The sequence below is a fragment of the Chironomus tepperi genome, unplaced genomic scaffold (assembly GCF_022539635.2).
Source record: "Chironomus tepperi strain 1889 unplaced genomic scaffold, CSIRO-AGI_Ctep_v1 contig_89, whole genome shotgun sequence".
NCBI lineage: Eukaryota > Metazoa > Arthropoda > Insecta > Diptera > Chironomidae > Chironomus > Chironomus tepperi.
In genome coordinates, this window is record NW_027226211.1 from 1,406,239 (window position 1) to 1,430,889 (window position 24,651).

The following is a 24,651-nucleotide window of genomic DNA, read 5'->3' on the forward strand; positions in this document are numbered from 1 at the left end:
TTTTTAAAATGATAAGAACCTTAAAATTGCTTCTATTGACGATAATTCATGACTCAAAAGTGGGCAAAAGAATGATGTAGGAATGCTGTTTTATACATTTTAGATTATCTTTTAATAAGAGAGTAGAATGTATGAATCATTTGGGTTCCAGTGACGTCAAATGGTTTCGTGTGAGTAATGTGGTTATTTTGATAAAGAAAGGGATTTCGTTAAATTGTGTTTTTAAGAGAACTAAGCAAGAAAGTCAACTGATCTCAGTTTTTCACTTCTATATCATTTCATGGGATGATCCTCATGATAATCAGACTAGAATTAGACCAAGGTAGCTTTTGCTTCATTTTAAATCCTATCTATCTGTCAATTAGGGAACGTTAACTTATTATGTAATTATTATGTCTACAGACGTTTATGAACTCTGTGCGCCCCAGCCAAGGAACAAACAAACGAATGCTATCTAGAACTAGACACGAGAAGGGGAAAAGGATGGAAAAGGAGTTATATCGTCTATAGAGATGGTAATGGACTTAACATCGGTAATTGACAAGCGGTTGCCAGCAATAGACCAAGCTTCAGGTGCAAACTAAAGGAAGTCGTAGATCACAATTGGTCTGTACGGCAAGCGAAGTAAGTCAGTAATGAGGGTTTTGGGGGAGAAGACGATTATGTGTGTTTTGACAATTGACATCCATTCATTTTTCAGGTACGAAAACTCAAATTTCTCCATTAAAATTTAATATCATAACAATTTATTCAAAATCCTTATAAATCACATCTCCAATTACTTCAAAATTGTCACCAAATGCATCAACAAACATCCAAACATTAAGCTCACAGATAAGACTATCAAACTTCCACTTCCTGGTGTTGTGGTTGGCTCTGGTTGAGGTGATGTTGTTGGAGTTGCTGTAGGTGGTGTTGTTGTAGTTGTGGTTGTTGGTTCTGTTGTTGTTGTAGGTTCTGTTGTTGTTGTCGGTGTTGTGGTTGTTGGTGTTGTGGTAGTTGATACTGTTGTCGTCGTGGGGACTGTAGCTATATTGAAATTTGGAATTGTTAATTCAGTTTTATCGACAGACAAAGAGCATGGAAATGAGTATGCTTAATTATACTGATTGAGTATACTCGTAAGAATGTTCATTTAAGTGAGTATGGCCATTGTCTGTTAGGGTATTTAGTGTAGAACAGTGGTGGTCAACCTGTCTGCCGTGGCTCACTAGTGTGCGATTTTATTTAAGGTTTACAACTAGAGTAAACCTCGAATAGTTAAAGGTTGGCCACCACTAGTCCATGATCTCGGCAATAAATATTTACTCACTTGTAGGCTCTTCAAGACCAAAGTACACTTGAATGTCATAATAGTTTTCATCCATCCACATTTGATTTTGATCTATAATGTTTTGGTAATTCCGTTGATCATTTGAATCAATAAAACCTTCTGCCAGCAGTTTCCTCATTAAATTCTCAAACTGTTCAACCATTTCCTTCTCCTTAACTGCATAAGCAAGCAACTCGATTACCCAATTGCGATTATATGTGATTCTGTGGAATGAAGTCACAAAGAAAATTAGTTAAATAAAGAATGAAGCAAAACAGGCACCTGTGACAGGCAAAATCAATACAAATTATCAAGAACATGTATGTAATTATCAAGAATTTGTACGGTTTTTGTCTGTCACTGCCTGTCACAGGTGCCTGTTTTGTAACTCTGGAATGAAGGACACAAGATAATACATACACATCAATGACATCCAAATAGTGTTCATCAACAAAGTCCAAGGCCATTTCCAATCCTATATTGTTGGTGTGTGTCATGGTCAGTAAGAATGCAACTTTGATGTATACTTCCAGTCCATTATTTTTATCTAAGACAACATCCAACAGCTTCTGTAAATTCTCAGCCATCATGGAACATCCCAAGTTTTCGACGTAAAAGTTTGGATAGTTCAAATTTGGATCATTCATGACAGCATGTAATATCTCTTGATATGTTGTTGGATCAAGAATCCTCATAGCATTACAGCCGTTAAAATTGTCATTGCCAATTCCAGATCTGAATAATAATAAAAGTTTCATCATATCTCTTGCTACACATTCTCCATCGACTGCTAAGCAGTTCCATATCATTGTAATCTGTCTTAAATCTGCGTCATTGACTGTATCATTGCTTCGGCTGTCATATCCTAATCTATTAAGATGTGGCTTTGTGATATGATAAAGCTTTTTTAGGAATTCAGCATAAGCATTCGTACCAAAAAGATTAGCACGTAAATTATTAAGGTTTAGATCTGCTCTATTCCAAACAGCTGCAGATGACTCATTACCTAAATAGCTGACTAAGGACAGTGCATCACCTCCATTAACATGCTTTAGTTCCTCCCATGCAAACCTAAATTCGTCTTGTAAAACTTCACGATTTATTGGACTTATTAATGTATGGTTCTCGTGTAGCTGATCAAAGATTGCATGCCATAATGTCTTGTCGTAGTCAACACGATAGTAACCGACTTGATTGATGTTCAGGATGATCCAGTCACCTGGTGCGAATCCCAAAGATGCTTGTGGAAGTGTCAAGGACCTAAAAGGAAGCCACGTCTTGGTTCCTGTAGTGAAAATTGGATATGATTTGGTCGCGAATGTCAATGGAACTGAAAAAGTATCTCCTTGATCTGTTATTTGGAAATTTGAATGCTTTTTTTGAGAAATTATTAAGTTACTTCCAGAGACACTGACAGAAATAATTGGATATCCAGCTTGATCCTCCCATGTGCTCATAATTGCGTCAATATTTAATAAATTTCCAGGATTAGCTTCATCGTAAGCTCTTTGAAGACTTTTATGGAGTTCAGCTGGAGTGACTGACTGCATGTAGTTGTCCGTCAAATAATAATTTAATCCCTTCATAAAGACATTATCAGTCATCACTTCCATAAACATCCTCAATATACATGCTGACTTTGAATCTGTATACAAATTAGTCCATAATTCACTTGGATGTTCGACATAACGATTCATAGTCATGACATCCCAACTGTCATACATAAATGCAAGCCGTGTTATGCCTCTAAAGTACTTGTCTGTTGAGCTTTTGTCTTCATAGTATAAATCCTGAACATATGCTTCAAAAAATTTCCCAAAACCTTCACTCAGCCACACGTATGCCCACCATTTTGGTGATACTGTATTGCCAAACCACTGCTTTGATATTGTGTTGGATATACTTAGAAAAGCTGCTTGTTTCCTCAATTCTATAATAAAATCTGGCATCGTTGAGTCAACAGCGACTGCATATTCATCGTAAGTGATCAAACCAAAGTTTTCCATTGCAAATTTTCTCATAAATGTAATTACGACATGATCTAATTTGGTTATTGGATATCTAGTTGCGAATAATGACTCAAAAGTATCATAAATCCATCCAGCGACACTTGCTGCATAGTCAAGTTCACCATCGTGAATTTTATCAGGTGTTGCATAGAATTTTTGAGGAATTGTTGTGACATTGGCACTGACGTACTCATAATCAGCCACAACAAAAGCCAGCAAGTATGTAGGCATGGCAGGCGTCTCTGCAAACTTGGTAGTGACATAAGATCCATCAGGAATAGACTCAACAGCTTCTGTGTTTGAAATGGCTTTAAGTTCACTTCCATGTCTTATTGACAGCTTCATTGATGCCCTAAATCCAGGCTCATCAAAGCACGGCAAGGCTTGACGTGCATCAATCATTTGAAATTGTGTAGCTGCGTACCATTTTATTGTGTCATTTTGAAAGTAACTGCTACGATAAAAGCCTGTATTATCATCACGAAGGTGACCGAGATAAGAAATATCAAGGATCAATTCCGTACTTTCGTTGTAGGTTCTTGGTAGTTTAATTATTAGAAAGTCGTGTGATACAATTTGATCAAAATCAGCATCGATAATTAATGGAATTCCATTTGACAGATGGACATCGATTCTGTCAATTTCTAGATGACTTGAATGCAGAGTAATGGAATCTGTCGGTTCCACAATTTTCACATGAATTTTCACATTTCCGGTAAATTCGGGATTATTTTCATGAATTTTTGTCTCAATTGTTATGTCATAACTTATTGGCACTGTATTATTTGGGAGTCTGTAGCTTAATTGCTCATTTGCAGCATATTGACTCAATTTTATATTTTCATTAGTTGGGATGGAACCGACACTCAATGAAATTATTGATAAAATTAACAATTTTAATTTCCACATCACTAAAATCTTTCACACTTCATGATCTGCTGAATATATACTAAAGTTGATGAATTGGTGGTGCTACTCAATTTATAGAAAATTAATTATCTAATCAAACTTTTTGATTAAAGTTATTCAATTTATAATCCCGATTAGATTATTTTTTGATATAGTTGAAAAAAATAAGTATTTATATATTGAAGATTGTCAAGGAAGCCAGAGTTGGAATTTTCTAGAATTCAAAATTTTTAACGGTTTTCTAGAATTTAAAGTTTTTAACGGTTGTTAAAATTTCAAAATTTTCTCATAAATCATTCTTGTTCGGAACCTTATTACAATTTAGGTTTTAGAGAAAAAGACACTTTTCTACAACTCAGCATCATTGGGTCTCGAACCCACACCCTCTCAATTACATGTCATGTGCTCTTACCTTCTTGAGCTACCAGGGGTTGCTAAAAAATGTGACAAAATGCTCAGTTAAACTTACATCCTCTATCCCAGTGGGCAACCTGTTTTGTGTTACGGCATACCTTTATGGTAACCTTCGACTGCACACGACCGCGGTACACATGTTGTCCATCCCTGTCTATACATCAATACAATTCTCCTTACACAGCTTTTGTCGCTTTTTTGGACCGAGACACAAATTCCAACAATATTACACGACAATAGATAGCCAATACCCAAGAAACTAGCCCCAGCCTTCCACCCATTCATCTACAATCAACTCTGTAAAAGTTTCAAAAGTTTCAAATGCTTAAAACCTTATCATGACTTCAATAAATTGTACAGGATTAGTTTAAGTAAATAAAGTGCGATGGCAATTTATTGATTTCGGTGAATTAAATAATCCTCTTGAGTAATGTAATTACTGACATTTTTGTTACATGAGAAATTGCAGTTCACGTACATCAAAAGTTGATAACAGTTATATAAGTTTGTGCACGTTTCTGGGATTTCCAGTAGCTGGCTGCATATGTGAACTTTTAAACAGTTGTCCGGGGAATTTTCGATAATTTTGTAAAGTTTTATAGTAATAAGAGCACTGTGCCTCACCGTCCGAATCATAAGCCATTCTATACTAAAGACTATATTGCAATCCATGACTTTATCATGTCGACAATGCTCTATATCAATGGTACTGTTTTTCGCAGCATACCTTGGTGATTAGCTTCAATTGAAACCGCACACAGCATAAGGTTCATGACATTTCCAGACATTTTTGAAGGCACATAGGTTGCCCATCACTACTATATGTTATGATTGAGGTTTAACCTTCAGTGAGAATCGAACCCACACCTAACAAAACAGAGGATTTAAAACTTCCAGTATATTGTCTAACCACACACGGACACAGAGGTTTTATTCAAGAATTGGCAGATTCACCTTTTTATGAAGCTTGATACTCTAGGTTCCATCCTATTCTGGGAGGGCAGGTGTCATTAGCATGCTTTATTCTGAGGGATAGAGAAATTAATGGTCAATTAGATCAAGTCTAGTCATATGCCAGAGTCACTTTGACCTAGTGCCGGATTTTGGATCGACTAACCGTCTTGAGGTTTTAGGGTTGGTCACTTGACTCCATACATGTCTACATGCCTCTTTGCAGCATATCTCCAAAAAAATCTACATTCCATTTCCACATCATTTTAATTACTTAAGCGTGTCCCATCTTTTCTCCATGCATAACATCCAAGAAAAATAAATAAAATTCTAAATTTACATTTCCGAAAATCCAGATGACATCGATGCCTTTCAGAAGAAAACAAAGGTCACTGCTTCATTCATAGATTGACTGCAAACCTGTATTTGAATTAAAACCAACAATTTCTTCATTTCTCTGTACGCAAATGTCGATGATTCATAATCCCGTCAATAATGCAAAACGTGAGCTTAATTTCCTTACTTGAATGTAGTTTAACAGCAAGTATGAACGCTTACATGTCGATCGCCAGTGCTTAAAAACTCGCGTGACGCTGATCATGTTGAAATAATTCTCAAAATTCACTCAGAATCAGCTGCGACTCTCTGAGCAATTTCTCAATTTTTTTATTTGCAAAAGCACGCTTAACCGTCCAAGAAGTCTCTGAATGATCTGCAAATAACTGAGCAGCAGAAAAGAAAAAAAAACTTGTTTTATTCTCTTTTGCAACTTTGATAAATTGCCGGTTTTACATTCATTTCATCTCAGTACTAGCGCAGCCTTCGTCTTGTATGGAGTGTGCTTACTTTGCGTCCTCAATTTTTGTGTGATCTTCTAAGAATTTTTTGTGAGAAAGTTTAGAAATTGAGGAATTTAGAAAGAATTAAAAAGATTTAAAATAAATTAAAAAATTTGAAATTTGTGATTTGTGAAAAAAATTTAAAAAAGTTTTGAAAAATTCTTAAAATATTGAATGTTAATTGACGGAGTTCCAGAGAGTTTTAACACCTAAATCTGAAGCTGTTGTTAAGAGAAATATTAAAAGTTTGTTGAACTATCGAGAAATAAAGTTGAAAAGTTCAAAATTTTGAAAAAGCAGAAAAGTTTAAAAGAACTTATTTTGTGGAATGCAAAAGTTGAAAATTTTACAAATTAAAAGTTTGAAATTAAATTGAACACAGAAAGTTGAAAAATTTGAAAATTTAAAAGTTGAAGAATTCAAAAATTGGAAAATTCAGACAATGAAAAGTTCATAAGTTTAAAAGTTTGAAATTTAAAAAGCTTGAAAATTGAGAAATTGAAAAGTTGCGAAATTTGAAAAATTTTAAAGTTTAAGAATTTTAAAAATTTAAAAAAATCAAAATATTAGAAATTTTGCGTTTCAAAAACTATTGAAAAAGTACAAAAGTATAAAAAAATTCAAAAGTCAAGAAAATTATAAAAGTGAAAATTTTGAAATTAAGAACAATTAAAAGTTGAACAGTTTAAAATTTTCTAAATTGAAACTTAAAAACTTAAACTCTTCAAAAAACTTAAAATTTAAAATTTTAAAAAATTCAAAAAATACCACATAACTTCTGATTAATTGATAACTTAACAAACATTGCTTTTAAAACAAATTTTGAAAACAATTGAAATTTGAAATTTAATTGAGAATTGCAAAAGAACTTTGAAAAACTCATATTGAAAATGCTCAATCTTAATTAAAAACATTTAAATAAAACCAATAAAACTTGACCAAAAATAATTTAAAAGAAGTGAAAAGCAGTTAAAATTGAATGAAATTTTTGTGAAAAGTTTTAAAAAAAATTCAAATTTTGAAAAGAAAAATTCAAAGAACTTTAAAGAAAATTTAAAATTGCAATACAAAAATCTCCAAAATTCCTAAAAAAAACTCTCAAAACTTAAATCAAATTCATTATTTGCAATTAAAATTCAAAAATCTTCAAAATTGACTAAAAAATTCAAAAAATTCCAAAAAAAGTTCTACAATTATCAAACCTCATAAATTCATTTCAACGTCACAGCATCAAACCATCACCTCCTCACCATCGATAATCTTCATCCAACATTAACAAAAAGCCGCAAGCAGTCTACAGAAAAAATTTAAATATCAGCCATCAGTTCCAACAACAACAACTTAAAAAAGGTAAATTATAATGCACATCTATACAGTGTCATCAAATGAGGTTTCGCATGTCTAACATGCATTTAAATCCAAAGCTTCTTCCAAGCTGCAATTTCCATGTCATCAATGAATAATTTTATATATATATATTTTGAATTAAGGTCTCATCGTCATCAATAGCCTTCAATTCACTTCAAGTGCTTAATCTTTCCTCATGACTAGTTCCATTGCTGATTCACAAAACATTCTTATGAATTTTTCATTGAATTCGTCATGTTATATTTATGAGATGCTCATAAGGCACTCACCTTTTTGGGTAATTAAGCCAGTTTTTAAGATTCTCATGATCATTTGATGAACTTTGCCTTCCTTTCATGACTCAAAGAAATGCTCATTGAAAATTAATTTAATTATGATAATTGAACGGAAATTTCACATCACTTGCTACACTTCGTTAAGCTTTATTTTAATTCTTTTGACATGTATTATTTATGAAGTAAAGTATATACGTGGATTGATAAGAATCGGAATGTTCATGTGATATTCGAATTTAATTAGTTGTTACTTTTTGGGGGTAAGATATTTATCGGATGTTGATGTGGATCAGATATGTCAGGTCATTGTCTGGAGTTGAGGATTTAAAAGTTTCTATATTTAAGTATCTCAGAGAAACTTACCCGATCAATGTTATGGCGATACAAGACTCCATTTGGGAGTCATTAGAGGACCACTTATAGTGTGGAACTCGCATGGACACTTAGTGGATAACAAACGTCCTGCCTTGTGTCGTTCGGGTCACAATTCAAGGAAATAGTGGTTCGAGTTCCATATGAGGATCAAGCAAAGCATTCATTCAAATTGAATGTCTTCTTGAAGATCCTTAACGTTGATCGAGTAACAGTATCATCCAGATTACTTACTTACTTTCTTGGTGAAGGCGCACGAGGGCACATTGTTGCATTTTGAGCTTATCGGAAGCTGGATCTGTCTTTAGATATCATCTTTCAGTTTCTAATTCCGAGCATCATTCAGAATCCATTAGCATAGAAGGGAATTCGAGTCATTGAGTCATTTATTCACAGATCTACTAGTACACGACTTATTGTAGTGCCGGGTTGGTAGGAAATTGACCAAAATTCTATAACCTTCTTCTTCATTAGAACTTGTGTTTGATTCCTACCAGAAGCCAATTTTCTAGTCAAATGAGTTCAGATGTCTGCCGCACCTTCATTCATTAAACAGCTATTAGCCACAAATCGGCGTAGCAAAGCTCTGAATCTCAATTATTTGAATAGCTTTAGATAGTGATGGGTAAATTTTAATTTTTCGCAGCGTATCTTACTAGTAGTCTCGACATACTAGTTTGCTGCAGCACATAGATTGCCCATCACTGGCTTAAGGTGTTTCTTTTTTCGATATTACAATAATTCGTACAGCTATCACGATATTACTTACTTTTACTTCCTTGACTGGGGTGCATATATGTAGAACCGTGGAGAACGTCTTATATTGGCTCATTCCTTCTATAGATATTACGATAGACCACGACATTAGTCGTTAATATTGAATTATGTAGCTTTGTTCTCTAGAATTTGACCCATAAACTCTAAGTCTGATGTTAAGTCTATGTATCTATACCCCTATGTCTGACAAAACTCAGTTAACATCATGACATCAAAAATTCGTCTTGCTCTACTAAATCAACAATAAAAAATCTTCCAAAATACAACCCATTTGTCATCAGCGTCCAACTGTGACCAATTTACAAAAACATAAAAAAGCCCTTTCGCATCTCACATTTTTAAGATTCACAGACAACAATTCTGTGTCTTTTTGATTTCTTCACATGAGTTAATGTCTGCGATGATACCATTTGACCCGCGAGTGGACTGGAGGTCTATAAAATATAGCCACAGATTACAAATGTTTGTCTCTATTAATTTAACATGATTAGTAATGAATTGCTGGATGTGGTCACGGGTGTTGGCTGAAGCATTAAGCTTGTTGATATCCAAAACAATAGACTGTCATGTCATGATCTGTTTCACAACTTCTTGTGTCTGTCCCTTAAAAGACTCTCAATTTTTAGCTTACTTTTTTAAGATGTCATGTGGGATATAAAGTCACAGACATGATTTAAAAGTCTGATACAGTTAACAAAAAATTTATCATGAGCAAAAAATGAAGTTTGTTATGTAAGCATGTGCGACTTATGAGCTGAAGTGAAGAAATTGTGAAATTTAAAATTTAAAAAGACACAAAAACGCCCACGGTGGAATTTTTATTTACATTTTTTTTTGCAAAGATTTGAAATGCTGTAAAGTAAAAAAACCCATTCCATTGACCTATTGCACGTATAAGCGGTCTTCAAAGACGAAGGATGCAATCGTGTTGTGTAAAAGGGAGTCATTTAAGTGTTAGGGAATGCGAATAAAGGGAACTATAGGCTAAAAGATTCAGCCATCGATAGAGCTGGTTTTAGGCGACATCTAAGGATATCAACTATCATGGATCACAACTGATCGGTCCGTACAGCGAATTAAGTAATGTAAGCTAGTAAGCAATTGGCTGATAGTGAGTCGAGGTGGCCCGGTGGTCGAATGATTTCGTACTTCACCGCCTAATTATTGTGATACCGACGACCAAGCGGTCATGGGTTCGAGACTCGGCAGGGGAAACTTCTTCATATCCTTTTTCAATTCATATGCAGTGTAAACCAGAGTTGGCACGCCTCTAATGTGGGAGCATGCCTTCAATGTGGGGCACGCCTCCACTGGAGTTAGGACTTCCAAATAATGGAGTTCGGACTTTCGGGACTTTTGGAGTCCGGATTCCCAAAGAACTGTCAACTCTGGTGCAAACGCGGCTCACAGCCTCCTTTTGTAGTTTAAAGACAATAGGCTGATAGTAGCGTCATTTAAGGAGTGATTCCACAACAAAATGTTGTGATCAGTGCAGTGATCTGCCGCATCCTCATTCGTTAAACAGATTAAACGGATCAGATCCTCAAAAAGTATGGAAAGTACGTACAGTTAGTACATTGGAGTGTCTGAACCTCTGTTAAACAATTATTAGCCGCGAAATCCCCTAGCGCAGCTCTGGATCTAATAGTTTTTCTTAGATCTGTATAGCCTGATTCATGATTTTTCTAGAAGTTCCCGATATTCCGCAAGCCTAGTGAAGTTCTCAATATCCGCAAGCTTATTCTGTGACGAACCCAAATTTAGAGTACAATTGATCAAACCTGACATATTCTGTATGATACATAACTCATCGAAATTGGGATTTTGAGAAAGCGTGATATTGACATCTTGATTTCGGCTTTGAAATAACCCCAATCCATAGTTATCGTAGGTCATAAATATCCAAATAAAATTTAAAAATGATTAAATATAACATTTTGAACCTTATTTAATTCAAGTTCGCTCGAGGCTCGAAAAAGAAAACTATTTTGTTAAGTTACATCCATACATGATTCGGTAATGATCATTTACCTTCAATGCTGTTTGAATTATTTCTGTGAATAACACGAACAATAACGTGAGTTTGCAAAATAATTTGATAAAAAAATGTTAAAAATTGTTGAAAAAATGCAAAGTAATAGGGCAGGGCTGGTAAAACTGTGTGCTGCGGGCCGAAATTTCTTGATATTGCCTTGAACCGCATACCGGGTGGGTTTACGGTCAATGTTTACCATTAAGGTGGTAATTTGAAAAACCGTTACAAATTTGAATCCGAGAAAACCGTTCAAAATTTGAATTTTAAAAAACCGTTAAAAATTTAAATTTCAAAAAAATCTTTAAATTGCAAAAATTAATGTAGCCACTCCAGATATGCGCCTAAAGCTCACAATCTACAACTCGATACATGAACCGCATTCCGGGTGGGGTTACGGTCAAGGCCTTTACCACTAAGGTGAATCATGGTGCAAAAAAGGTTAAACAGCAATGCTATAGAGAGATGTAACAATAGGAAGTCATTGCAATATTACTTTATTATGTTAATGACTTACAGATCGATTTGGAGATCAGTAAATGACGTAAGAATTGAGTTTATAATGAATCAGCTTTAAAAAGTCTATTCTAAACAATTTTATTAACGGAAGTAGTCAAAATCATATAAATCTACTTTTTAATAATTCCAAATAAATCATTTACTGTGAAATAAGATCCCGAGCAGCACAATGAAGTTGCTAACGCGCAGCTCCATAGTTGTGTGAACTGTAAGACGTTAGGGTGGCTTGCCGACTACGCTTCGGCTGCTTTTAGTCAATTTCTATTCCAAAAATTAAATCTGACACTGAGTATTGCTCGGGGATGAGAAAGAACCAGAAAACAGTGCAGCATAACCATCTAAAGCAGTGGTGGACAACCTGTGTGCCGCGGCACAGTAGAGTGCCACCAAATATCTCTGGAAATATCATGAATTGTGTGTCCTGTGTGGTTTTGGTAGAAGTTTCCCACAAAGGTGTGCCGCGGCACACAAGTTGACTACCCCTGATCTAAAACCACCAAAATGACAATAAAAATAACAAATCCGTGCAAAATTCTATTCAATTTTTAATAATAATATCCAAAACAAATGACATAAGTATAAGTAAACGAACAACAAACATTCCACACATCACATTCATAAGCTGAGAATTTATAAAATCCTATTCTAGCATATCCGGATCAACAATAATAATTGTGAGTGAGAAAAAGCGTTAAAATTGGTGAATTAAACTCAATAAACCTCATGACGTAATTGAATTTCAATTTATAGCGGTTAATATTCATTTGTTCGTTCGTACCTCAAAGACAGCACACTCTTAGAAAAATTCTAAAATTTAATTTTAGATTTGTATGAAAAAATCTAAAATTTAGTTTTTAACATAGCACCTAAAACTAAATTTTAGATTTTAAAACTAAAATTTTAAAATTTAAAAACTTAAATTTTTAATTTTAAAATTTTAATATTAAAAATTTTCCTTACAAAAACTAAAATTAAAGTTTTAAAATTAAAAATTAAAATTTTAAAATTCAAAAATTTTAGTATTGAAATCTAAAATAAAGTTTTAGGTGCTATGTTGAAAACTAAATTTTAGAATTAAAAATTAAATCTTAGATTTTTGATTTTTATTTCCTGTAATCAGGAGCAGAAAAATTTCAAAGTAGCCATTAATTATGACTAATAACATAAATGTGTGACTAAGGAATTGAAAGCATGCATTGATAGTTAAAAATTTTGTATCAACTTTTTCTAAATTTTTCATACAAAGTTGGCACATACTTTATCAAGTGATTTCTGCATGCTCTTGTGAAGTTTTATGAGAAAATTTTTTCTAAAAAATTAGTTTTAGAATTTAAAAATTCGGGTTTTAGATTTTGAAAATTAAAATTTTAGAATCTAAAATTAAGTTTTAAAATTTTAAAATTAAGTATTAAAATTAAAAATTTAATTTTTAAACTAAAAAAAAATTTATTCTAAAACTAAAATTTTAGAATTATTTCTAAGAGTGCAGCTATTATTGTTGTAAACAAAAGGAGATATAATACTTATTGGTTCGTTACAAGCACGTGCGAATGTTAACAGCCGGTTCGTTGCTTTGGCTGTTTTTCTTTTTATTGACAATTTGTTGCTGGGTTTTGGTGAATGTGGTTTGATGGTTACTTTGTCGCATTGGATGTCTCATTCAGTTATCCGGTTTGAAAATGAAAAAACCGTTAGAATTTCAAAATTCCAAAATCCGTTAGAAATTCAAAAATTTTGAATTCCAAAAATTTGAATTCTTAAAAACCATTTAAATTTTGAATTCTAGAAAACTGTTAAAATTTAAACTATAAAAAGCGTTAAAATTTTGAATTTTTAAAACTGGTAAAAATAAGAATTTTGAAAAACATTAAAATTTTGAATCTTTGAAAACCGTTAAAAATTTGAAATTTAAAAACCCGTTAAAAATTCAAATTCAAGAAATTCGTTAAAAATTTGAATTTTAGAAAGCCGTTAAAAATTTGAAATTTGAAAACCCGTTAAAAATTTAAATTCAATAATACCGTTAAAAATTTAAAATTATAGAAACACATTAAAAATTTGAATTTTTTAAAAAAAATGCCAAAAATTGAATTTTAGAAAACCGTTAAAAATTCAAATTACAAAAAACCGTTAAATTACAAAATTAATTTAGCTACTCCAGATATGCGTTCCAAGCTCCACAATCACCAACTCAATACTTTTTTACAATGTATTTCTTTTTTTTCGTTAATTGATTAAAGCGAACGAGACGAGAAGAAGTGAAATGAAAGAGAAGTGCGATTGATTATTAAAGTTTCATTTACCTCTTGCGTCTTCTTCTCATTTCTCTCTTACATTGGCGCCAACAATGACCTTGACATGATTTTTATGCTTTTTTTTTTGATTCGCACACGGTCTTTGGACTTCACGATGGGAATTTTTATATTTTTTTTATTTTCTTTACGTTTTTTGCGGTGATTATTGAAAATAAATAAATTTCAAAGTTATGGCCAACATGAATTTAAAAACGATAATGATCTTCATTATTGATATGTTAAACATGTGATACTTTGGATGGGATGACATTGAGGATGAACTTATGGAATTTTAATTATAATAGTGGATATTAAATGTTATTTTAATTAAAAATGTGTTTTTTTTGTGTGAAGAGGATTTGACTGGAAACATCTGGAATGAAGGATGAAGATGGAATTTTTTTTGTGGTTGAAGCTTAGGTTGAAGTTGAGGATTTATGGAATTAATTTGGTTTTTTACGCCTTTGATTGATATAGAAACGTGTACCTGGGTGGAAAGAGCTGCGTTTAGTATACCGCAGAGATATGTAGCATATGTGCTGTTGCAAGCTAGTCACACTAGTGCGCGACACTTGAAAATATCATTAACCGCATGCCTTGTGGGGTTTTAATCGTGGTGTGCCACCAAATGTTGCCGTGGCACTTAAAATGTCTGTCACTAAGTCTACCATATGTGTAGTTGTATGCTTGATATTTCTACATTCTTGCATTTAATGCCAAGCTTAACACTAGACATAAAGGTCTATTAATCATAGAGAATTCACAATATCGAATCCAGGACTTCCTTGTATCGAGAGACTTCTATGAATTCTTTTGAAGTATCGGTTCAGGTTCCGGTTTCGAAAATTTAAAAAACTGACTTTGAGAACTTTGTAAAAATCGCATCCTGTTCCACTAGGAATTGAACCTGTGGTGTGTCATGATTCTGATAGGAATCGAGCCCTTGTTGTACCGATATACTGATGGGAGTGGAGCCTGTGGTGTATCAGCATACTAATAGGAATCAAACATACATTTTCCCGGTATACTAATAGGAATCGAACCTACGTCGCTATAAAAATTCCAATTTCTATCACTTCAATCTAGCTTATTCAACATTCAGTGACCTTACACCTTACTCTAATTCAGCAATTACCACTTGACATTCCCAGATAGAAACAATACGCCAAATAAGAACATATTTCAATAATTCCCTTTCCTGATCTTTGATCAACTGTCTAGACTTCCAAATTACTCGATTGCGATTTAATCAGATTTAATCAAAAGTCATGATTTGCGATTTTAAGGATCAGTGCAAAAAAATCTGATATTTATCAAAAAACAGTTCTCATAAATTTGTCGATTCCGATTTACTTAATCCAAACTTGGCATTAATGTCTCGAATTCATTAGTCTTAAATGTTCTGAGTAGTCAAATTGAAGCCAAAATCACGTCATCGCATTCCGATTGATGATCCATTCAATCATTAAGTTTATTCGCAGGTTGTTACATCTGTCTGTCAATGTCTATTATATTCTCATCATCATCGGATATATTTTGAGTATTTATTTTATTACAGTAGCTCGACTTACCGTTTTTTAAGCATTAAAACAATAAAATTTAGCTCTTTTTGGGGATCTTCCGTGAATATAAAGTTCTTGATTAATGGACAAACATGTTTACAGGCACACACTACTAAAAGTTCATTGACTGTAGAGCGCGTTCACTGCCTACATAACACAAAAAAAAACTTTATTCATTGTCAACACTCTGCACTAACACAATAGACAAGCCGTATATCTGTCTTCTTTTATTGTGCCTGTCTTGATATTTTTTGCTTTTGTACGAATTGAATTCTGATTCCCGGATTTGGCGGATATTTTTAAGTGCCGTAAAATTAGCAAAGATATATGAAGAGGAAATGATTTGAAATTCAATTTGGCTTAGTGGATTACTGCAGCTTGCTAAAATTAATAGGAATTTAATGGCACATTTGCTTAGTAATGTTGGAATGCTATAGAATTTTAAATGGTCTTTAGTTTTGGCGGGAAAAATCACATGTTTCTCATTTGTTTACATTTGTCTCACCTCGAAAGTTTGGAATCAATTTTTGGGTTAATACTACATCTATTTGTTCAGGAAATGATTGGAACCTCTTTGAAATTTAGGAGCAAAACAATAAATATCCATTTGATGACACAATCCCTTCTGGGAATAAAACTAACCTAAAAAAAGTCAAATTTCTCCAATATTCAATCATTTCAGATGAGTAAAGGAAGCAACACAAACCTCGCCGTATCTAATCACATCCGATGGCAAATACCACGAGCATCACTCTCATCTGGTTCTCGTTCAATGTACAGTTCGACAGATTCAATTCAAGGAAGTCTCAATCGAGTCAATCAGCTACAGCAACATAACAAAAGAAATATGAGACGTGAAAGTTACTCAATCGAGAGTGAAGGAATGAAAAAGAAATTGAATGAGAGACGAGATGAAGGACCTTATTCCATGCCATCATCATCTGTCTCATCATTATCATCAACAATGCAGCCAAATAAAAAGTTTAGCCGAAGGAAATTCTCTGAGAATATAATCATGAATGGAAGTCAAATTGATGAATTAACAGCAGTAGCTGATGAGAGAGTTCATGGCAGTTCATCACGTTCATCTTCACAAGGGTCATCATCGAATAGTTTACACGTAAGTCATTACATTGATGTGACCTTGTCATGTACTCATAACTTCTCTTCTATCCATCCACAGAGCGCATCATCGATGCTGTTGAGTGTCCAAAATTTAGAAAAATTTACACGAATGACAAACAATCAAGGTAGAATTAACAATTTGAGGAATATTCCCCGAAATGAATGTGATAATGGAATTGACAAACTTCAGTCATCAACAGCAACTAACAATCACATGATAATAGATATAAATAAGATAATTGCTAGCAAGACAACAAATGGTGATAATAATAATGATGATATTGACACAGGATGTATCGAAGAACTTCATCATAACAATTTAAGGCGTAAAGATCACGATCAGCTATCAATTGCATCATCGACACACTTTACACTCGTCAATGGATGCGGACGATCAACAAATTTGAAATCACACAACTCTTTCTGCCGACATGGGCGTCAAATTACGATTCTTATTGTGACAATGACTATTTTCTTTACGATTGGCATTCTCTTCGTGCTTTACCTTATGGATCGTAAGTTATACAACACAAGAATCACATTCAATTAGTGACTAATTTTCATGTTTATATTCTAACAGGTCGAGCTAAGGCGATGCCAGCATATCATCAGTAAAGAGGGTTGGATTGAGGGTTTAGTTGGAAATTCTATTGGAACTGATGTGGAATTAGGTTAAGATGTTTGAAGAACTAAGGGTAAATTGAGAATTGAAGAGGATTTTAAGGATTTTGTGTATCCAGTCTTCCAAAACCTCACAAAACCAGCCTCGACAACATCAAACTAACCAATTTATTGACTCAGAATCACAAAAAGATTCTTAATGAAAATAATCAAATTCAACAGCACGTAGCAGCTATTTTTAAATATCAATCAAATGTCGATAACACATGGGAGGACAGTCGCTTTATTACACAAGGAGAAAGACGACAACAAGCAGCAAAATGTCAACAAAAACTCGTAAAAATCAACAAATTTGAATAATTTTGTACATGAAACTCTTAGTAATATTCAGAAAAATGTGTAATATTAGATTTGTAGTTTCTTTTTCGATATTTTTGTCTATTAAATTAAACTAGTCAATTAGAAGTTTAAGCTATGAATAGTTTTCTGCAATGTTTTACTTAATATTATGTGAATTGGAAGTAATTTCTTTTGTGAGAAAATTAAAATGAATCGAATTTAAAGTTTTTGTGGTTTATATGAAGCAGAGCTTGAACAAAAGCGAGTTGACATGATCTTTGAATGGAATCAAGTCGACTGAAGTTGAAAATCGACTTTTCTATGCCGAATCCGAGGCGACTTCGAGTTCTGGTATGAAGCAGAGTTGGTAATTGACTGTTTCCGGCCATGTTTCGTCTTCTACCATCAGCAGTCAACGGCCATGTCCATCGACGGCGGCCAATGTAAGTGTCAACTGTCTCAGTTGACTGCCAATGGTAGATGATGTTCGGCTGGATTTCACCACTTGCCATCGGCCAATTACCAACTCAGGTATGACTTGAGGTCCTTACAAATGCTTATTATCCTTGTTGGCGTGTGTCCAACTACCCAAATATTGAAATTTGATCAATTATCAATCTGAATATAAGCACTAATGTGCGCTGCACACAGATTGCCCACCACTGGCCTTAGTTAACCTTCCCCAATCCCTCATACCCCACAGTGAATGTAGATATTAGAATTTGAATGCTTTTGACACATCCAACCTTAGAATTTTGTAAAATAAAGGAATAAACTTAACTTTTAGATGACTATACTGTCTGATCCCTGATACTTAATAAGTGAACGATCCCTAAATCTTAATATAAGACTGACACAATCCATTAAATTGTATGTTCCAAACTTAGTATTGACAGCTGTCAAACAAGCACTTTCACTATTACTAGAATGTAAGATAATTAGCAATTTAAGATCATCGTGTGAATGTATTTAAGAAGCAAGTTATTGTGTGAAGTTGATACCATGACCTATCGTCATAAGTGTACAAAAATGTATAAAAAAGATGTGAAATAAAAAATGTAAATTTTATACAGAACAAAAGACAAAATTAGAATTTTTATGGGGATATAAATAGATTTTCTGGGAAATCACAGTGGGGTGATTCATTAGTGACGTCCGGCGACTGACTCTAGAATTGCTGGAATGAGGTTCTTGTGATGAGAAATTAACGGTACAATTTATAAATGACACTTTGTCATGTAATCGAAAAACCCTCGATAGCTCAGTGATAAGACATTCGGACCAGAAATCGAAGGACGTGGGTTCGAGTCCCACTCGGAATTCGTCATTTGGAATTATACTTTTTCTGTTAGATCAACAAGCATGATGACGGATTTAAGCAGAATCTCAGAGCCATGCCTACCTGGGACCGGATTCTTGATCGGTTAACTGATTGATGCTATCCGGAACTATTTCAGATCTAGAATTCCATCAATTACTTTTGAAAGTATTACATCATAAGTAGATGAATCTGTCGACTGATTTGATACAATTCTGACAGATTAATTACACTTATTAAGTCTTCAAAATGTGCTGAAATGTGTTCTAAAACAGGATTCTCGTTGAAATTGTGTTTTTGTTGAATTTTCTTTACTGTCTGCCGGAATAAAATTGTCATGAAATACAATATAATCGCTAGATGTTACGCACCCGATTACAGTCCGAAACCTGGTCCAAAATGTAACAAAATCCGGTTCTAAATATCTACTAATATGAATTGAATTTGAGGTTAATTTCAATTTTTATCGACTTAACAGCACCCAAATGTCTCCTCAATATCCTTTAAATTTCATTTTCTTTTTTCAATTTCATTGCTCTTGTTCGGGCTCCTCCGTCTATAATTTACTGTGTTATTCTAACTTTTATTCCCACACACGGCTGTTCTTAATTTTTACTGACGATTAATCTACATCCATCTTTTCAGACTGCTTTTGTCTCTCAAATTTTGAATTTTTTTGATCACGTAACGCATCTCACAATAAGATGCAGCGCCGCTAACGATTGATGACTATTATTTTAAGAATAAAAACAATTCCAAGAATCAGCAAGACGCTCACATCGTTTTTGTTCCGTTATAAAAAAAGTTCCCATGTCTATAACATTAATGGCATAGTTTTACTTACGTTTTTAGCCTGTGAATCATCCAGAAGAGTTGGATTGTTTTACGTGCTCAGCTGTTCTTTGGGGACATAAAAATAATAATTAGTATGGTGATTTGATATGAGGATGGCATGTGTCTGGGGAATGGAATTGCTTTGTTTTGTGGGGAATATTCTATGTTGTTGGTCAAAAAATTAAAAATTGGATTAGAGATGCTTGTATTGATTATGGCTAGTCTAATGACTAGTATTCTAGGATGAAATGGAGTTCATAAGCAGAGCAATGAACCAACGAAGCTGGATTCTTAATTCGCAATATCAAATGATCCAAGAAGTGAGATTGTTTAGTCCAACTTGCATCATTAATGAAAATGACACCCAGGACTTCGAGTTGTGGTTATTTACATGAGTAGTAAAGTAGCCATGTCAAGGTCATTGCCTATCGAGGGGAGTTCTGATCGCCATAACCCCTTTGACGGCCTTGCCCCTAGACCAAGGGATGTTGATGAACAGGTACACCTTAAGAAACACTGATACACAGAGGCTTGTACAGAAGAAGGATCTAAACAGTTCTGACTAAGTCACTATGCTAAAATATATTGTCAAATCCACTCAATGTCACAACATGACTCAGATTTAACAAGAATTCACCTTCAAAATCCCAAAATCAATTTTATTACGTCAAAATTCATCTAAAATTGTTCATTTTTCTCCCACAAAGAATTCTCCACTTAGCAAATAAATATTCCAAGCATCCAAAAAAGAATCCTCAAAATGTGAAGACTCAAATCTCTCAGAACAAGATATAGAATCTCCACTTAAGATGACAGCAGTATCTCCAAAAACAAAAATTGCTAAATGATATTCATCAGAATTTATTTGTTTTTTTATTGCACAAATCAGCAAAATTTATATCCAGATGATGAATGTAAATTTAAATTGAATATAGCTCCATAATTTTGATTTATATCGAACACATTTGTGTATCTAAAGCGGAAGTTCTTTAAGTTGTGTCAGATACATTTTCAGATTTCAATAAATTGTGTCAACATCTACGCAATATTGACTTACAGGAATTATAGATTACTATGGTTGAAGTTGTAGCAGAGCTGAAGGAAAAATGTATTAACGGTTGAAATATATTAAAGGCTGGTTTTAAAAAAATAGACAGATAACAGTTGAAAAACATTTGAAAAATCATAATTCAAAATTTGAAAAATTAACGGTCAAAAAATATTTAAACATTTAAAATCGAGAAATTTAACGACAAAAAAATATTTGAAGAACAGAGTTTGAGAAAAAGTTGAAAAAAAACGGTCAAAAAATATTTGGAAAATTAATGTTTAAAATTTAAAAATTTAACGGTCAAAAAATATTTGAGAAATTACCGGTCCAAAATTATTTGAAAATTTAATGATCAAAAAGTGTTTGAAACAAACGATCAAAAAAAAAATGAAAAATTAACGGTCAAAAAATATTTGAAAAATTAACGGTAAAAAAAATTTAAAAAAATAACGGTTAAAAATATTTCAAATCTTCATCAATAAAAAGCACTCTAAAAATCCAATCAATCATGAATGCTAATGCTATTCCAACTGATCGAATTTCACCATGTCCTCATACATATTAGCCACTTAAATAAATTAAGAGATGAGTTGAAGAAAAAAAAAACTTAATTAAACATTGGAATGCCGCCTTGAGTATTTTTCCTTCAAAAAGAAACGCGATCAGTTCAGGTGCAAATAACTTAAGTCAAAACATACCCAATTCTGTCAATTGCTAATCGAAAAACTAAACATCAACAATTTTTTTATATTTAAATTGAAAAAAAAAAAAATCGTGAAGAGAAAAAGTGAAAATATTTCGCATATGTGCATGGCCATGCCATTAACCTTGAAATCAAAATAACAAAAAAAATTTAATTTAAAATTCCGATCATGTTTTATTTCTTGTACAAGAAATGAAAAGCAGCAACAAAAATTGTCAATCGAATGCTAATATCTTTAATTTAACTTCTTCAATGAGAAACGAAAAATCAATGAAGTTGAAAAAGTTTCAGTGGAAATAGCAATGATTGCATAATATTATTAAACGTCATTGATTTGTCATGACATCGGCATGGATGATGAACTTACTAAGGTCGGATATTAATTGAAATGGCTTGCTACTTGCCATTATTAAATTTCTCTCATTTTCATTTTTTTCATTCATGAATGAAACTAGATTTAATGCCTTTTGTGGTGGGTTTGAAGGAAACGCAGTTCAGGACTGTTCTGATTGTTTAATACAATTCAGCTGAATTCGATCAATTCAGCATAAATTAGCAAAAACAGCTAAGTTCAAACGATTCAGTAAATTTAGCATATATAGCTTTGTTTAGCTGATTCAGTGTAACTAAGCTGATTCAGCATAGTTTAACATTTTGATTAATTCAGCTAATTCAGTTCATTTCAGCTTGTACAGCACAATTCAGTTGATAAGACTTAATTCAGCAGTTTGGTTTATTACAGAAATTATTACAGAAATTAGCTGAATTCAGAACATTTTAACCAATTTAGCTTTTATAGAGCAGTTCAGCTAAAAGAGCTTAGTTCAGCTGATTCAGCACAAGTTTTCCAGTTCAACTAATTCAGCACAAAGTAGTTGATTCAGCATACCTCAACAGTTAAGCTAATTCAAATAATTTATAACAGTTTAGCCAATTCAGTTCATATAGATTAGTTCTGCCAATTTACCATAATTCAGCTAATTCAGCACAAGTTGGCTGACTCAGCAATGCTTCGCATCCTAGTTAAAACAGCTAATTCAGCCCAGTTCAGCCAATTCAGAACAGCTTAGCCATTTCAACTAATACAGATCAGTTTAGCTAATTCAGCATAGTTTAATAGATTAGTCAATTTAATTAATCAGCTCAAATCAGAATGGTTTAGTCAATTCAGCTTATATAGATAAGTTCAGCTGCTTTAGCACAAAATACAAAAAGTTCAGCATATCTCAGCAGTTAAAGCAATTTAGCTAAAAGAAACTATTTTGGCTAATTCAGCACAAGTTAGCTGATTCTGCTTAAGTCAGTTGAGTCAACATAGCTCAACAGTTTAGCTAATTCAGCCTAATCAACTCAATGTCGCTGAATTTAGCTTAGTTCAGCTAATTAACACAATTAAGCTAGTTCAGCACAACTCAGTTAATTTATTTAGTTCAGCACAAATCAGCTGAATTCAGCAAATTTATAATTAAAGACATAATTACTCACAAAATTCCCATTTGCCTCTTAAATCAGCTGTTCAGCCACACGCCTCATTGAATAATCATTAATATGCCACCTCAAAGTGAATGAGCAGTCACATTACTACAAAAAAAGTCTCACAAAATACAGCACAACAATGAAATATAAGTAATAAAATACTACCTCTGATTCACGCAAATCTGAAGTACATTTAGAGTGTGCATACACATAATTTAAATATAAAAAAGTATATACTGGAAAATCCAAAGAATTTTGCATGAAATCGTCACCGAAATCAGTTACGTAATTTAATATTCAACGCTTGCAAGGCACAATAAATTTTTTTATGTGACAACTACAAAGAATTCCGTAAGTCCAAAAAGCTGTTTGTTTAGCTGTAATCATATTTTTTTTCGGTTTTTGGCATCAAAATTGTACAGTTTTTGTTGTGCTTACTTCGTTTATGGAAATTAACTGATGGCAGTAAGTCACAACACAATAAGACAAGACAAAAACATCGTTGATGACTATGGGAAAATTATAATCACCATTTGATGAAGCTGATCAAACTTGAATTATCTTAATGATTGATTGGGGGCTGTTTGTAAGTGATGTGTATCTGAAGATTGGGGTTTTTGGGATGACTGAGTTGTGATGTTGGAGTTTCTGAAACAGAAAATGAATAGGCAGTTAAGCGACTCCAGGCCGCTTGAATGGTCAAAATTCATTCAAATCCGAAAGTCCAAGTACAGGTAGATAAAGCAATCAAGCAAACCCAATTCAAGCCAACGTGATTCGTGTAGAATTCCAATTCAATTCCGGCTCCAAGTCGGCAAAGCGATCAAGCATCCGACCCCAGACTGACGTGACTGTGACTTGGTGTCGAAATCGGTTCACATCCGGCACCAAGTTGACGTGCAAGTCGGTTAAGCGATCAAGCATCCAATCCCAAGCCAACGTGACTCGGATTTGATGTCGAATTCAGTTTCAATCTGGCACCAAGTCGACGTTACTTTAGCATCAATATCTAGGATACTACAGAAAGGATATCTTGTTGATCCACCTATTGCTGCATTACTAAGACCCTAAACTTAAGGGTTCCCAATGCCATGACCAGGCTTTCAGGACTTTCAGGAGAGTTTCGGTTTCGGTATCAGTCACGAGAATCTGTCGAGACCGAGACCTCAGGAAACTTACCTAGCCCCTAGTGATAAAACCTTCCCTAATGATATTCGTCATGCATGATTCTTATGCTAACTGCCAAATCACCCCTAAATCCCCTCCCCAACTCAATGCTTGACATCACCTCCAAACAACCCCAATAAAGAATCTTAAACTTGTCCGTATGAGTATGCTAAAATTCACTAGAACCACTTGACTAGAGGTGATTTGATTCGTTGAACTCTGGGGAATTTCTGTCGATCATCATCATTGTCTATTCGTTGCTAGGAAGTACCGGAACTAATGGTAAATAAATTAAATAAAAATCCTATTAAGCAATATAGGAAGCACAAAAGTCGTGAATATCGTACGACTGAATTATGCTGAAAATATTTGCAGACATTTTTA

The 24,651-nt window shown here is 33.5% G+C and overlaps 2 protein-coding genes across 2 annotated transcripts; one reads left to right on the forward strand and one right to left on the reverse strand.

Annotated features, from left to right (window-relative positions):
• Positions 1-723: 723 nt before the first annotated feature.
• Positions 724-4,263, reverse strand: LOC139086867 (aminopeptidase N-like). The gene is made up of 3 exons (XM_070635484.1): positions 1,733-4,263; positions 1,313-1,536; positions 724-1,029 (listed from the first exon to the last, which is right to left on the reverse strand). The coding sequence occupies exons 1-3, from the start codon at positions 4,228-4,230 to the stop codon at positions 779-781; spliced, it is 2,973 nt and encodes a 990-aa protein (XP_070491585.1). The 5' UTR covers positions 4,231-4,263; the 3' UTR covers positions 724-778.
• Positions 4,264-7,585: 3,322 nt separating this feature from the next.
• Positions 7,586-18,124, forward strand: LOC139086860 (uncharacterized). The gene is made up of 4 exons (XM_070635478.1): positions 7,586-7,784; positions 16,316-16,753; positions 16,817-17,273; positions 17,339-18,124. The coding sequence occupies exons 2-4, from the start codon at positions 16,316-16,318 to the stop codon at positions 17,371-17,373; spliced, it is 930 nt and encodes a 309-aa protein (XP_070491579.1). The 5' UTR covers positions 7,586-7,784; the 3' UTR covers positions 17,374-18,124.
• Positions 18,125-24,651: the final 6,527 nt, after the last annotated feature.